This window comes from Euprymna scolopes, chromosome 14, assembly GCF_053919585.1.
Source record: "Euprymna scolopes isolate OS-2025 chromosome 14, ASM5391958v1, whole genome shotgun sequence".
NCBI lineage: Eukaryota > Metazoa > Mollusca > Cephalopoda > Sepiida > Sepiolidae > Euprymna > Euprymna scolopes.
The window spans coordinates 91,055,834-91,073,371 of NC_136495.1; the positions used below are offsets into that span (position 1 = coordinate 91,055,834).

General features: G+C 34.3%; 1 protein-coding gene across 1 annotated transcript in view; it reads left to right on the forward strand.

Moving 5' to 3' along the window:
• Positions 1 to 17,538, forward strand: part of LOC145293157 (uncharacterized) — a 178,064-nt gene that overhangs the window by 126,744 nt on the left and 33,782 nt on the right. Inside the window, exon 4 of the mRNA XM_080139607.1 lies at positions 6,475 to 6,619. Within this exon, the coding sequence (XP_079995733.1) occupies positions 6,475 to 6,619 (145 nt within the window). The remainder of the gene's footprint in view (positions 1 to 6,474; positions 6,620 to 17,538) is intronic.

Genomic DNA, 17,538 nt, shown 5'->3' on the forward strand with positions numbered 1-17,538 from the left:
ACTGAATTAACTATTAAAAAAGGACAGTGTGTAAAAATGGCTCCTGAATGCCAGGTGACATTCATTAAAATGAAAAAAAAAAAAAAAAAAAAAAAGCAATGTGAGCTTGTACAGAATAGGGAGGGGGGGAGGCTGTATCTTATATAAAATACAGGACAGAAGTAAAAAAAAAAAAAAAAAAAAAAAACTATTGCACATGTGTCAAACTCTCTACTTTCAGCAGAAAATCTCTACTTCCACAAATCCAGAGAGAAGCTCTTGCTATTATCTTCACAGTTGCAAAGTTTCACAATATTTCCAAGGACGGTTTTTTAAACTGTAGACCAACCATCTTTAAGTTGAGAAAAGGACTACCCCTCTACATAGCGAATAGACTACTGAAATGGAGCACTATTCTGCAAATTACAATTTCAAGTCAGAGTACCTCTCCTCCAAGCAGATTGGACATGCAGACAGACTTTCAAGAGTCAGAGTGAACCTCTTGAAGACTCAGTAATTAATTCCTTACATACCAGTGAAATTAAAACCATGATGTGTAATATTATTTGTGCTACAAAGCAGAAAATTGCAAATACAGGACAGTTTTTCTATGGGTACTGACGCATTATACAGCAAGAGGGTCATCATACCAAAAACATTACAAAAAAGAATGAAAATTTTCATCTGAGTAACACCGGAATAAACAGAATGAAGAGTCTCATGTGCAGTAACATATATGGGTTAAAGATGGATATAAACATCGAAAACATGGTCGACAGCAAAGGCATCACTTTTAAGCCATAGTCCAAAACAGACCAACTTGGTTTAGAATTCATATAAATTTTGCCCAGCCATTTGGAGGATTCGTATTACCTAATTATAATGGACAGGTACACAAAATGGCCAGATGTGCTGAGATATAAGAAACCCACTACATGGGTAGTAATTCATTTTCTCCGCGAATTATTTGCCTGGTTTGGACTTGTTAACTGCTTAGTGACAATGGGACTTGGTTTCTGTTCATGGACTTCAAGGAGACTGTGAGATTTCTGTGTGATGTTCCAAATCAAATATATCACAGCTCTCTAGTACCACCTGCGATCAAACAGACAGGCAGAATATTGTGTTGACACATTGAAACGAGCACTCAAAAAAGCATGTGGTACTGCAACAGTTTCTACAGGTCTATAGGATTACACCTAACCTGAATACACCATCAGTAATATCCCCAGCCTAGACTGTTCCAGCAAAAAGTGTGATCCATATTTGAAAAGCTGTTACCAAAGCAAACAAAATTTAGAAGGACTTCTATGGTACCTAAGAAAAATTTTTCTACAAGACTTATAAAAACGTCTTTTTGAGAACTATGCACAATAGACAAAAGAATTAGAAATATAGTATACATCATTCAAGGTCCTAAATTCATGCATAAAAGACATGTCAACCAAATAAAAAAGCATCTGTTGGATAATCCCAACTATGTACCTCATGAAGAAAAGGCAATTAAGGTGATATATGACACGTTCGACATCAACCCCACATCAAGCAGCCCCAGAACATTGCCGATCGAGAAGAAAAAGGAAGTCCACAGATCTTTTAACTATCAATTCATAAAGAAAACGGTACTCCTTATAGAGAGAGGGTTCACTTGTAATGGAGTCTTCTAATCATAAAAACTCCAAGTCGACTTAACGCAAGACTGCAGACTGTCTAACAGTTGAAAAATTGCAATGCTTTTCTTTGTATTCACTTTCTGGTACAATATATTCTTTTCTACCAAAACTTGTTGTTCAAGTCTTTCTTTATGACCCTTTCCTAGGGCCACAACAATAATGGAAGTATTTACTGGTAATTTTACTCATCTTATGTAGCTTCAATTTGGTTTTATACTTCTGTTATAGTCAATATATGAAAGCTATGTTATGTTCTTCCATCACTTGGTTGAAGATACTAGGAAGATCTTTTATAAAGTTATAAGGTATGGCATCATCTATTAAAATAGATCATAGACGACCCGTGACCTAAAGAATTACGGGTCATCAAATATAGAACAGGAGCCTCATTTAATGAAATATTTTTGAAAATGAAAGTTAGATAAAATTCTTTGCAACATGGAAAGTGAGGAAATTATAAATATTTATTCTGAAAAAAATGACAGAAAATATAAAGGAAAGCAAGAGAAAGAGAGAATAAGACAAAAGCAAACACTTTTGCTACAATTATTTGAAAGTGAGGAAAAAGAGTTTTACATGTGCACGTTGGTTACTATTTTGTTAATCAAAAAGAAAAAACCTCTGTCTCTTTATTTGGAAGTTATTCATTGTGTTAAATAAGATTGATATGAATCATACTGATTATTATTGGGGAAATTCTGCTTTATACAAATGACATCAAAAAGTATCATTTTTACAATTAAATGTTTGTAAAATTTTATAGACGGAAGTTTTCAAATTGGAATTTTTTATGAAACATTTTTTTTAATAAGATGGACTTCTTCAAAGTGGATTAATTAACAGTGTAAATGGCACAGTATTAAAAAGAAAAAACAGAACTAAAAATTTGTTGTTGCAAAGAAGTAAAACTAAACACACCATTAAAATAGTTAAAATAAACTTTCAAAAATAAAAAACAACAAATTTATCATACAAGAAAAAATGATACCATTAGAAAGAGGAAAGATTAAATTTTATTTACATACTATATATATATATATATTTCGTATTCAACAGTGAAATTCTTGTACTCTGAACAAATAGCTGAGATATACACTGCGTATCAAATTATTAAGAAGTTTACATCTTTTTAAATATTTAAGGAACGAGTGATTAAAAATCCATGAAACTTGAAGAAAGTGCTTACAATACTGTTCAGCTACTTCAGTCAGAAAATGAAAGTATTGAAAGCAGTATTAGCGAAACTATGGCAGAAGATAGGAATATCTGTTAATTTCAGAGTGTCAAGTTATTAACGAGGTTGAGAAAAAACGCAATATACCTATAACTTGTTTATTGAAATAATTTTCAAACATTAAATGAACTAGGAAAAATCCTTAGAACACAATAACTACATAGCAATTTCTACGTTGACATAATTAGTAGGAGATATGTGATTATTTTTTATGAATGACTTGTAAAAGACGTTGGTCTACAGAATTAGCCAAATTTGTGATTTTTGTCAACAGTTATTCCTTGTGATACTTCTTGGAGAACATCCCACAAGCTGAGAGAATGGCGCCAGAAGGGCTCCAATGTGTCTATAGTAGACTTACGGAAGGCTTATTTGCAGGTGCGAGTGGATGAGACATTGTGGCCGTTCCAGACAGTGTGGTTCCGGGATCAGAGATACTGCCTTACTTGACTTGGCTTTGGGCTGAATGTGGCACCGCAAATCATGAAGACCATTGTAAATGCAGTGTTGTCCCAAGACCACTGAGGACGCAACATCGGCCTATATTGACGATGTGTACATCAATGAAGATATACAATCTGCGTCGCACGTCAGAGAAAAGTTAGCTCAATTCGGGTTGGAGTGCAAGGATCCCGAACGTCTGAGGGATGGAGCACGGGTATTAGGATTGGACGTCTGTGGGAAAGACGGTACCTTACGATGGAGGCGTGGCAGTGAGATTCCAAACATCTCTGATGTTATTACGCCGCGGACTATTTTTTCCTTGTGTGGGAAACTTATTGGTCACTTACCAGCATGTGGCTGGCTCCGAGCAGCTGTGGGCATCATCAAACGCAGGGCAAGTTTAGTAACTACAGGTTGGGATGATGTATCTGATGATGCTCTTCTAACTCTGATGACGACGGAAACCCTAGAGAGAGTTGACAAGGAGGACCCTGCTCATGGAGAATGGTGTGTCGATGGGGACACTGTGAATGTGTGGGTTGACGCTAGTTCTTTGACATTGGGAGTGTTATTGGAGCAACGTGGAAACGTAATTGAAGACGCGTGCTGGCTGCGACCCGTGAATGATGCTCAACACATCAACCTGGCGGAACTGGATGCTGTTGTGAAGGGTTTAAATCTGGCACTGCAATGGCAGTCAAAGAAGTTGCACTTGTACAAGGATTCTCTCTGCGTCTACCACTGGGTGTCCGACACTCTTTCGGGACGAACGAGAGTCCGCACTAAGGCAGCCAATGAGATGTTACTCCGGCGGAGGGTAAACACCCTGAAGAGTCTGGTATCGAAGTATGACCTGTCGGTGAATGTAACACTCGTGGCATCACACTGTAATCGTGCAGACCAACTAACCCGTGTGCCTCACAAATGGTATGAAGCTGTGAAGACAGGCGTGGAGTTCGCTGCTCGATCTTGCACAGTTGGCGCGATTAGTTCATGCCAAATACAAAGAATTCATGTGCAGAGTGGACATCCAGGTATCAAAAGAACTCTGTATTTTGCGAGACGTGTGGACCCGGCAGTGACAAGGGCAGATGTCAGGCAGATCATCAAGCACTGTGAGGCATGCCAGTCTATCGATCCTGCACCTGAGCAATGGCAGAAGGGGCGATTGGAGGTTGAGCATGTGTGGCAACGAGTAGCGATGGATATTACCCATTACAGTGGTAAGCCCTTTCTAGCCCTTATCAACTGTGGACCCACTCGTTTTGCGGTGTGGCGGCAAATGACCAGGCAGGACTCAGCGAATGTTGTCCGCCAACTGTCATCTATCTTTTCTGAGCGAGGTGCGCCGGAAGAGATATTGACGGACAACGATGCTGCTTTTTGTAGCCACCAAGTTCGGCAGTTGTTGAATGAGTGGGGTGTCCGACTACGACTGCGATGTGCTCATGTGCGATCAGGGAATGGCATTGCTGAGAGGAGCCATCGCAGCATCAAGAGAATTGCTGCCAGAAAGCAATGCACCATTACGGAGGCCACGTATTGGTATAACATCACACCAAAGGATGAGAAGACACTAACAACAGCACCGGCCAATGCCATACACACATACCATGTTAGGATAAAGGGCATTGACACTGTCCAGCCAATCGACGAGGAGAGTCATGACAAATACAAGGTAGGGGATCCAGTTTGGGTAAGACCCCCTGGAAACCGGTGCACTACCAAGTTCAAGCGAGGACGAATATCTGGAGTGGTCAGCCAGCAGTCGCTCCTTGTTGATGGAACCCCACGCCATGTGCGCGATCTTCGCCCAGCTAGCGAAGTACATCCCACAACTACAGAGAGCGATGAATTATCAGATGATGAGCTGCTGATAAGTGAGGTCACCGAGCAAGAGAGTTGTAGTTCGTCTGATCAGGCAGGATCAGAACCAGAACCAGACCCAGAACCAGAACCTGAATCCAAGATTGTAAATACCACCCTTCGCAGAAGCCAGCGAACTAAGAGGCCACCTCCGGAGTGCACTCTATGTGATCATCAGATCAGGGGGGGGGAGTGTAGTACTTACCAACAAAACAAACGCCCACGTGTTTGTGCCTTGTGTAGGCATGCGCGACAACAAAACTTGGGTTTTTATAAGCGGAAGTCTCGAGGTTGTCAGGAATCTCTGGGCGCATGCGCAAGAGGAGGGATTGAGAGAGTGGTATAAAAGGCAGGTCGAGTGAGAAGGTTGTTGTTGTTGTCATTGGACGTTACAGTGACACGTGCGTTAGCAGTTGATTTAGAAGTTGTTTTTTTTTTTTGTGTCAAGTCGCGCACCTCGGCGAGGGTAAAGGTCATACAGTCATTACTACTCTAATAACAAATTAATACCAAATTGTAATGCTGAAAGAATTGTTTGTATAAACCTTTGTTTTTAAATGCATCACCAGTCAGTATATAATAATGTTTTTACTGACCTTCAAGGATTTGAATTCAGTTTGAAAATCAGTGTTCACTTCTTATCTTTATTGTTAATTTCTATCATATAAAACCTTTGCCATACCTTTATTCGGATCATATGTTCTTTCCTATCATGGTCCAAGATTGTTTTACAAAGACTTGACAATTAAAAATACAATCAGTAACTACTTTATGTGCAGTTGACAAAAATGTGTCAAAAACAACTAACATAAGGATACTAGTCTAAATATTCCTCTTTTATTTTATAGAATATATATTGCTTATATGATTATCTTGCATAATTTCTGTACCTACTCTCTAAGCAATAAGTCTGATTTTGTTGTGATAGTTTATAGTATGTTTCAAAGAAACAAACTAGTTACTTATTAAAACTAGAAAACTTGTAACCCATTTGATTTGTCAACATCTTCTTTGATCATTAATTATTTAAACTATTTTGGATATTGCAGAAAGATGAAAATACATTTTCTAAATATACTAAGCTATATGTTAATAAGTGGTTCCTTATTATTTTTAAACCTGCAAGTTTTTGTTTCTCAGTTTCTGGTAATGACCATCAGTATATGATATGATCTTCAATCCCATAAAGCACTAATGATAATATGATACTTGAATACCCTCACCTCAACAGAAAATTCTATGGTTTTTTATTAAAATATTATTTGATTTTTACTTCAGGTTCAAATTTGCAGTGATTCTTGGTAAACGCCAGTTCCCCAGTATGGAGTGCAACAGTAAGAAGGATGGTAAGAAAGAGGCAGCCGATCTGACATTGCGCATTCTCATTGCTGAAGGACAGTATCAACTGGAGAACACCGTCTCAGTAAGTAATAGCTTAATTTATGTTATGAAAGCTAACAAGCTATGCACTATATTTCTTGTAAGAATTGGGTTGAAAAGTATTTAATATACTGTAAATTTCTTCAACTTAACACAATTGCATATTATTTTTATTATTATTCCTAGCAAATAAATGATAGTAATTTTTTTACAAGTTGTTAACATAAATATTAGATAAATTTTAAGCTGAGTAAATAGTAATGTCAACTTAGTTATTTGCCAGAAAAATGTATCGAAAACAAATTCTTCAAATATTCTTTCATAAATAGAAGAAAGTTTTCAATTGAAAATAATTCTATTGACTTGTTTAAGGTGACTTAACACAAGTGCCAACTGTTGAATTGCGATGTTTAGTTTTGTAGATTTTAAATTAAAAGATTTAAGAAATTCACAAAAAGCTGAAAAGAAACAAAATTAGTGTTGATGTTTAATATTTATTAAACTAAGATATTTATCCTTCTAAATTAGAAGGAAAATGATTGATAAACAGTAATAAAAAATCAATGTTTGATGATAAGTCTCAAGAACTTATTAAAATTTTTTAAGGTTAATGTTGAGTAGGAGATAGGGACAATGTCTTGCCAAACGTTTCTTTTTTATGTCTCATAATAAAACGTTAATGGATGAGCAAATATATTTGCATAACAAAGTAAATTCACTAGGATGAAAAGAAGGGAGAGATTCTGCTCCAATAAATGATCAGAAATCCAAATTCATTCATTAAAATGAGTTTGAAATAATGAATATGTTTACCATTTAATTCATGAACAATTTTAACAAATTCTAATTAAAGTAGATGAACAATTGTAAATAAAATAAAACATTATTTATTAACAATTTTAAAGTAAAATTATTTAAAATAAGAGTTAAAAAAATTGAAGAAAATAGTGATCTAGGTAGTGAAAGATTTCCACAAACACAATTTTCATTATAAGTTGTAGACTAACTTAAAGAAATTTAAAATTTCTATCATTTTAGAAAAAATGCTTTTTAAGTTAAATATGTTGAAATGAAGACTTGAGGCAATTTTTTTTGTTCCTTTTAATCAAATTAAACATCTCAACAAGCACCTTACCTGTCATTTTAGTTTGGTTAAGAAGAATTCTACTAAGCAGATATGCATAATCTTGTAATCCAAAAATTTCTTAGATCTAAATAAATTAAGTTTTTCAACTTGATGATTTATGTGATGATATCATCACATGAGATGAGACATTTTTCTTTACACACTCTCACAAACCGGACAAGAAAAAGAATTTCAAAAATTAACAATTGTGCATAAAGGGCAGTTAGAATCTTTAAAAAAAATCTCTCGATTAAAACAAATGAGATAGTGGTAGTATGCCCCCTTGCTGGAACATACTAAGAAAATCAAAAAAATATTTTTAAATGATGTGAAATCTGCTTCATTTAATTGCTAACATAAATAAAAAGACGACTGTTATTAATAATAATTTTTTTATGATAACAAATAAATTTTAAATTGTTTTGTGCAATATAATTTTCTTTCAAATTTTTAAATGTATAAATAAACTTTAAAATTAAAAACAAGAAATTTTTAACAAAAATATACTAAGTTAACTGCACTAATGATACATCAAAGTAGGAAAAAATATGTGTATACATATATATATACATGTATATAATTCTCTGAAAAGTTAGATGTAGCTTGACTAGCCACTAGACTAACCTTACACTTCAAAAACAAAAACAAGATTCTACTTTTTTAGGTGAACTTGACAGAAAGAAAAACATCTATTCAGAATTTAGCTTGGAGGAACAGTTTCATATGTAAATTTAACATAAAATGAGCCCCATTTCCAGGCTATTCTAGTATTTTAAGGCAACTAACCCTCCAAAAAAAATTTGTTCTGGGCGATAACATCAGTGCATTTTATTTGGATAAGTATTACTGGAATCAGTATTATGTGACTACGTATGGTTTTATAACCTTACTAGTCAGAATTAGGGTTAGTTGTAAAAGATTTTAGGACACCCCTAAAAATGTAGAACGGCCCAGAAATGAGACTCAATTTTAAATTAGATACCAAATTTATCCTCTACTCTTAATTTAAACTGGTGCTACCAGATCAGGCTGTCCTTTGGCTTCCTGAGACGAAATGCACCTACATTGACGTTTTTTTGTTTTCTGATCTTTTTTGTAAAACTTAATTTTGTTCTGCAAAACTAAAACCAAAAACAACAGCCACTCTCCCTCTCCCTCCCCTTTTTATTTTATTCCCCCCCTCCTCCCAGACCCTGTCGGTGGAGTATCATAATACACTGACTGCCCCCCTGCAGAGAGTAAAAGTCCCTCAATGGGGCCACCTGTTAGCCGTAGGTGGCGACCCATAATGCCTTAGAACGGGATCCTGGTGGCTGAGCACCTTATGACCTCGGAATCAAGTGGCCGTGAGTTAACAACACTCAACTTTGGCCCTTACTTCAGCTAGACGGGCGGTCAGGCAGGCTCGACCCGATCAACCGGCTAGTTATGACAGTCCTTAATAATAGTAAACCCCCACAAAAAAGAGAAATACAAACACATTACACTTATAAAAAAAAAAACATGCACATACTATCATTAGAAGGCGATGGCAAGGGCCAATCAAATGAAAACTGATGCTATTGACAACTAACCCTTTCTATACCTTGCTGGGTCCGAGGAAATGAAAAAATCGTCATAAGCAGCTATACTCACTGTTTGAGTATATCATCATTGTATTCCTGAGATGCTTGGGCAAACGAACAAACAATAAACACCAACACATACATATTAACTTTCAATACTCCCACCCCATCAACTGAACTCCAGATTGGATATATTAACATTAAAGTAGAAACATATATCCCCAGACCACTTCGCTGCCTAAACTGCCAAAAATTTGGCCACTTCAAAGAATACTGCACCAGGAAAACAGTATGCCCAAAATGCAGAAGTAATGAACACCAGGAAACAGAATGCCAAGGAAATATAAAATGCCCAAACTGTGGTGAGAACCATCCAGCGTACTCATCGCTCTGCCAAAACTGGATCAAAGAAAAAAAAAAACTAAAATATACCAAAAACAAAGCTAGAAAAATTATTGAAACAGCCACCACAACAGAACCAACTAGATGATATGCAGGTGCAACCAAAAATCAATTAAAAACAATAGAAAACATTGAACTAAAGGAAATCTCTACCCTCATAAAATCACTTCAAGAACTAGTTGAGGCATTGAGGGCCACCTTACAGCAACTGCCGTCAACTCAAGCTGTACTTGAAAATAACTACCAAACAGTTGAAAATAAAATCCCACCAGATCCCAAAAATCAAACACAATCCTCTAACAAAAAACCCACACAAACTGAAAACATCTCAAAACCAAAAGAACTAGTACCCTCCACAAAGAAAAAAATCAAATCTTACACCAACCAAACAGAAAATAAATGAAAAAAACAAAAAAGACAGATTTCGCTCCACGTCAAAAACCAGAACTACAGATCAGAACAAATTTAAATCCTTGGAAATAATGGAAACAGACAACAGAGCCTCTGAACCCCCATAATCAAATAGTAGAAAACAACCACTGTTATTCTTAATAAAATAAAAGGAAATCAAAAACATAAAACTAAACTATGGCTAACAAAATAATCCAATGGAATTGCAGAGGTATAAAAGCCAACAAGAAAGAATGACTTCTACTAATATCCAATCTCTGTCCTACTATAATATGCCTACAAAAGATTTTTTTAAAACCATCTGAAACTATCAATCTCCGTAACTTCACTGAATATAACCTTAGCAATACACATGAAAAACTTGAAATAGCTTAAAATATTTCAATATTGGTATGCATAGAAAGAGCTTGATGAGCTAAGAAAGAATCTTTTTAAATTTTAAAAATCTGATTAAAATTAAGGAAGTTATGATTATTTTTGTGCCTCGCACGTTTGGATATTTTCCCCTCTTTAAGACCATATGCGTTTTGTCATTTTTTATACTACTTTTTCAGTAAAAATGTCATATCTTTGTTAAAACACAAGACTAAGCTGAAAATCCCCCAAATTTCATGGTTTCCAAATAGTCTGCAGTAAATGTGCATAAATATGCTGCAATTCCTTAAAAACTCCATGTATCCATAAACAGAAAAGAAGTTGGAGAACTCAAAGTTGAATTGTAATGTACTTTATGTGCAAAAAAACTTAAATCTAAACATAGGACCACTTAAAAATGAATATATTGCAATATTTCTTTGGTATTATTGTAGATTAACACCTTCTGTTTAACCCCAACCGACCCCTTCTGACCACCCCTCCAAAATGTGATTCTACCTTTTTAGGCAATTATGTATGAAATGCCATGAAAAACTTTAATGAAAGATAAACAAATTATTTTAGAATTTAATGTAAAATAATTCCCCATTACAGGTCATTCTAGCGTTTTAGGGCAGTTAACTGTTTTTTTTTTATGGGAGATAAATCCTGTATGCTTTTTGTTTTATTTTTTTTAAGACGATTATGTGTGGTTTTAAGGGGGTTTCTACGCAATGAGAATATGGGAAAGGTTGCCATTCGGACTTTGAATTAATTGTAGGGCTAAGAAAAATTGTGTGTGAACATACTGAAAACTTGATAGAAACAAAAACAATATTAGAGGGGGGGGGTTAGTTTCACAAAAATTTAATGCAAAATAATTCACCTTTCCAGCATTTTAGGACAGTTAACCAATTTATTTGTTATGTGCATATAAGAAAGGATCTATTTTTTGTTTGTTTTAGATGCTTGTATGTGGCTTACAGAGGTATTTTGTTGGGGGGGGGGGTAACATATATTGAGCGAGTTTCTAACAGTATTTTGTCTGGTTTTTTATTTATAACTCATTTTCCCAAACTTACCAACTCAAAGAGAGAGTCGGCCGCCATTTTAAATTTTCGAATATATCGGTAAACACTATGTTTTTCGAGCTGAATATACATGCTACATTAAATATAAACACTAAAAACATATCCAGTTAGGTAGAAAAGTAACTTATTTGCCTTTGATAACATTTATTTGTTATATATTTGTTTTTTGACAACTTTTTCAAATCTGTGTGTATAGTAATACAAACGAGATTTTCATACATTTTTTGATTTTGAAAAAAATATTTGTGGCTGTTCGCAGTAAAACATTGTTTTAATTCGCTGTTCAAAACTAATGCAACGAATAAAAGTGCATGCAAGTTATATATCTACAAAAGTTTACTTTGTTTTTTAACCATGTTTTTAAATTTGACCAGAAATGTGAGGAATTATAATGGATTCATAATGCCGAATTGATTGGGATTGTTGTTATTATACATTCTGAAAACCGAAAAACTAATGTTATTATTATTATAGCTCTAATTAAACATATCAGAACATTTATATTCATATTTTCATGTTTTTCTTAATTCGTTCGTGAATAAAAGTTAAAGAACGCGTTGTTTATACTGTGCTATGACTAATACTACAACTGCTGCAGTGCTGCTGCTGCTGCTACTAATACTAACTTAATTTGACCAAACTCGAAAAATAAACATTTTTGTGGGGTAGGTCCTTTTAAATTATTATCAATTACCGCGGTCCTACTCAACATACAATAATACTTTTAATTGATAAAGATAGTAAAAAGAATGATTTATTTACTAGTGGGTGTCCGATGAATTTTTTTTTCAAAATGTTTGATACTCGTCATATTAAAGTCTTATTTTTAACACAACAAAAAAAGAAATGGTCAAAAATATTTCAAAAACTTGACAGTATTAAGATTAACACCGCTTCTGATTGGTTTCCAAATTTAATAACGAAATTCTTCATACAATCATGGTACGGGCCTTTAGAAAACAGGGAGGGTCATTTAAAACCTTACCGAAAATACCATTTTATGACGTTCACATTTTTATCACTTTATTTGCTTAAAATTCTTAAAATATATAATGTACATTCATATTTATTAATTCATGTGAAATTATATTCATTTCCGAACAAAACAGTAGTAAATTGAAGACTTGAAGTGCTTTGGTTTGAAAAATATGGCTATTTTAGTAGAACTACCTTGAAATCTGTAATTATCCAAAGCGTTTTTTTCGTCCGTGTATATTACTAATATAACCACACAACAAATAATCCAAATAGTGCTTCTGGAAGAACATCCATTCAAAAACACAGCACAAAGCCAAATAAATCTACAAACTAATTTACAGGCACCACAACCACCCTACATAGAACAGCATAAAGCCAAATAAATCTACAAACTAATTTACAGCCACCACAACCCCCCTACATAGAACAGTCACAATCTGCTCCATATATCTACCCCCAAATGACCCTATAGATGAAACAGAGATAGAAAAACTTATTAACCAACTTCCTTGCCCCTTCATATTATTAGGTGACTTTAACAGTCATAATGTTAGTTGGGGATGTTCAGACAGAAAAGGAATCATTATAGAAAATATTATCAACAACAACCACCTATGCATATATAATAACAAAAAAACAACCTTTATTGACTCTGCTACAAACTCATACTCAGCAATTGACCTCTCTATAAGTGATCCTAGTATCTTTATGGATTACAACTGGACAGTGCACGAGGACACTTGTGGGAGCGACCATTTCCCAATAATATTAGAACACTTTGGTCCTGAAACAAACTCAAAAATTCCTCGTTAGAACCTTAAACAAGGTAACTGGAATAAATTCAAATCATTATGCGAGCACAAACTCTTACCTGGAAAACATGTGAAAGACCCAATCACTCACTTTACAGATACCATCATCTCAATAGCTGAGGAACACATACCGAAAACAAAGGTATCAACCAAGTATAATCGGCCCTGGTTTAATGATAATTGCAAAAAGGCTATCAGGTTACAACGTGCCACATTAAGAAAATTCAACAACCGACCAACTACTTAGAATTTAAACAACTTCAAAATATGCAGAGCTAAAGCACGGCGAACAATAAAAGAAGCCAAATGTGAATCATGGAAAAACTTTGTGTCCAAAATCAACAATAACACTGAAGACAAAACCATATGGAAAATGATACGGAAAATATCAGGAAAAAACACCAGTTCCCCTCTCAACCACCTCTGTATAAACAATAAAAAAATAACCGAAAAAAAGGACATAGCCAAGATGCTTGCAGACACTATTTCAAATAATTCATCATCCAAAAATTACAATAAAAAATTCCAGACTATTAAACAGGAAAAAGAAAAAAACAACCTACACTTTAAAAGTAATAATGAAGAAGTTTATATAAACTTTTTACCATTCAAGAACTAAAGGATTCATTAAAAAAAAGCCAATAACACGGCTGAAGGACCAGATGAGATTACATGAATTCCTGGACCAACTACCAGATCAACCATTAAAGTATTTACTTTCCATTCTTAATGACATCTGAATCAATGGCAACCTTCCAGCTATATGGAAATAAGCCACAGTCATTCCCATACCAAAACCAGGGAAGGATGCATCTGACCCCTCTAATTATCGCCCCATAGCTCCAACAAGCTGTGTGTGTGCAAGACGATGGAGAGAATGATAAACACCAGACTAATGTGGTTTCTTGAAACAAATAAAATGTTAACCAACCTTCAATGCAGTTTCCAAAAACAACGGAGCACTACAGACCACTTAATACGACTGGAAACCTTTATCAGAAATGCATTTATACAAAAAAAACATATGACTGTTATATTCTATATATGGTATGGTATCATGAAAGATCTCAAAGAAGCCGGACTGAAAGGAAGACTACCCATCTTCATCAACAATAGATTATTTAAGTCCGTGTAGGAACATGCCTCTCTGATATTAAGGAACAAGAAATGGGAGTACCACAGGGAAGTATTTTATCTGTAACATTGTTTAATCTAAAGATTAATAATATCGTTAAATGCATAAACCAAGGTATGGATTGCTCACTATATGTAGATAATGTTTTAATTGCATATAGCTCAAAGCATATCCATATAATTGAGCGTCAATTCCAACTATGCATCGACAAATTAAAAAAATGGACAACCAAAAACGGATTTAAGTTTTCCACTAATAAGACTAAATGCGTGCACTTTTGTCAGCTTAGAAAACTGCACCCAGATCCTCTCTTAAAACTAGATGATACCCAGATTCCTGTTGTCGACAAACATAAATTCTTAGGGTTAATATTAGACAAAAGATTCACATTCATCCCTCATATTAAACACTTAAAGAATAAATGCTACAAAACTCTCCAGCTAATTGCCCACACAGACTGGGGAGCAGACAGACAAACCCTACTGAAAATATATAGATCACTAGTATGCTCAAAACTAGATTATGGCAGCTTCATTTATGGTGCCACCAGAAAATCATATATAAAGATACTAGATACTGTTCAACATCAGGGCTTCAGGCTTGTACTGGGAGCTTTCTGAACTTCTCCCACCGATAGTCTCTATACAGAAGCCAACGAACCGCCATTATCAATTCGGCGCAACAAATTAGCTTTACAGTACTTAACAAAAATTCTCTCTTGCCCAAATAATCCTGCCTACGATTGTATTGCAAACGCACTAGATTACAATCTCTACAATAGGAAAAAATCACAACCATCAAATCCAGCGTTCAATCCCAACTACCAAAACCTATTTGACCAAAAGGTAAAAGCTATAAAACCTTTTGGTCTTCGTATGAAACCATTAGTGGAAGATGCAGGTATCACAATCAGGAACATCCATGAGGTCAACCAACTAAACCTCCCACCCTAGCTACTAAAACAACCTGAAATTATCTTTGAACTAAACAAGCTCCCAAAAAATCAAACTCATCCACTGAACTATCAAGAAAAACTATTTAACATTCAGGAAAAATACCCAAATCATCTGCATATCTATACAGATGGTTCTAAGGATGGCAACAGAACTGGATGCGGAATAATATCCAATAGCACTACCTTGCAGAAGCGACTACCAGACTATTCTTCAATTTTTAGTGCTGAAGCCACAGCTATAGACCTGGCACTAGACCTCATTACTGACCTCACCTACAACAAATTTATAATTTTTTCAGACTCCCTATCAGTACTTGAATCTCTAAAGAACCAAAATTTAAATAACCCTCTACTCATTCATCTATTACAAAAAGTACATAATCTTTCACAAAATAAAAATATCAAATTCTGCTGGATACCCAGTCATTTTGGAATCCAAGGCAATGAAAAAGCCGACAGAGCTGCAAAAAAATGCACTAAATTTTGATGTAAACGATTTAAAAATTCCACACTCTGACTACAAACAACTAATACATAGATTCATTATGAAGAAATGGCAAGAAAAATGGAATAATTGTCAAAACAACAAACTTTTCAAAATCAAACCCACAATAGAGAAATGTTTACCAAATTTCAGAAAATCGCGTAGAGAGGAAGTAGTTTTTTCCCGCATTCACATAGGACGTGCACACATAACACACTCCTTTCTGCTAAAAAAAGAAGACCCACCAGAATGTGTGACATGCCAAGAACCCTTTACTGTAAAACACTTTCTTTTGGATTGTGGCAACTTTGAGCATATCTGGCAGAACTACTACAACATTAACAATTTGAAAGAACTATTTAAAAAAGTCAATCCTAACAAAATACTAACATTCCTAAAAAAAGCCAATTTATACAAAAGAATATAATTTTACCCGATCCAACTTCACCCCCACCAAAAAAAAAAAAAAAAAAAAAAAAAAAAAAACATCACCTAATGACCTAAAAAGGTTGACTGAATAAGTTAAAATATCTAACCAAAACAAAAAAAAATATGACGGACCTCGGCATTAAATAAACAAAAAAAAATTATTGATATGCCGTAAAACCCAACGTAACCTAACCTAACCTAGTCTTAATTTAAATGTAAATGTTTTCAATTGTTTTTTACAGAGGTTTTCAGGATTGTTATATGTAATCGCCTCAAAATAAGAATCTCGTTTTGGAAGGGTGATTTAGTTGATGTATTAATTGCATGTGATCCAATTTAGATGTCTCTGTATGAGGGAGAATTAGACACACGGTTGGTTTTTAATGTGGAGAATCTAACTCTGGATTGTGGCAAAAATATAAATTGCCTCAGTCTAGAAGGATTTCTCCTTCATTGATTGAGAGCAGAAGAGCTTTAAATATAAATTTACAGAACAGATATTACCCTTTGAATTATATGTTAAAAATATAACGTATTCTGACAAATTAGGCACAAAGATGCATATCAGTTTTCTTTCTAACTTATCAGTAAGATATAAAAAATTAACATATCTGGGCTTTTTTTTATAGATTTTGTTGCAACACACTTTTTTAGTGTGTTGCAACAAAATCTATAAAAAAACAAACAAACAAAATAACAAACAAATTGTTAATCGACTTTTTAAAACATAACTTTGGCATCTTTACATTTTCATTTCATGAATCAGTGTTGGTTTTTTAGGATATAATTTGCAATAAGAAAAGTTCCATACATTGGAAAATGTTTATGTAAACAACCTTAAATCAACAACATTTAATGAACTCTTCTGATATGTGGGTCTATAGTTGTGTAGGTGATTACTTTTTATGTCGTGGCTGTGTTCTTACAGGCGTTTTCACTATTAGAATTGGAATCAGTAATTGTGTTGGAATCGAAAATTTAGAATAGACTCAGTGATCATATAGAATTGGGAAAAATATCACTACTTTTCAATATTTGGAATATTATCACAAGATATCCAATAATGTATTTATTAAAAAGCCTAATGAACACTGAATTGAATTTATTATTTCTTGCTGATTTTAAATGACACTTTAAAATAAATTGTACCATAATTAAAAATTTCTTTCACTCTCTCTCTCTCTCCCTATATATATATATATATATATATATATATATAT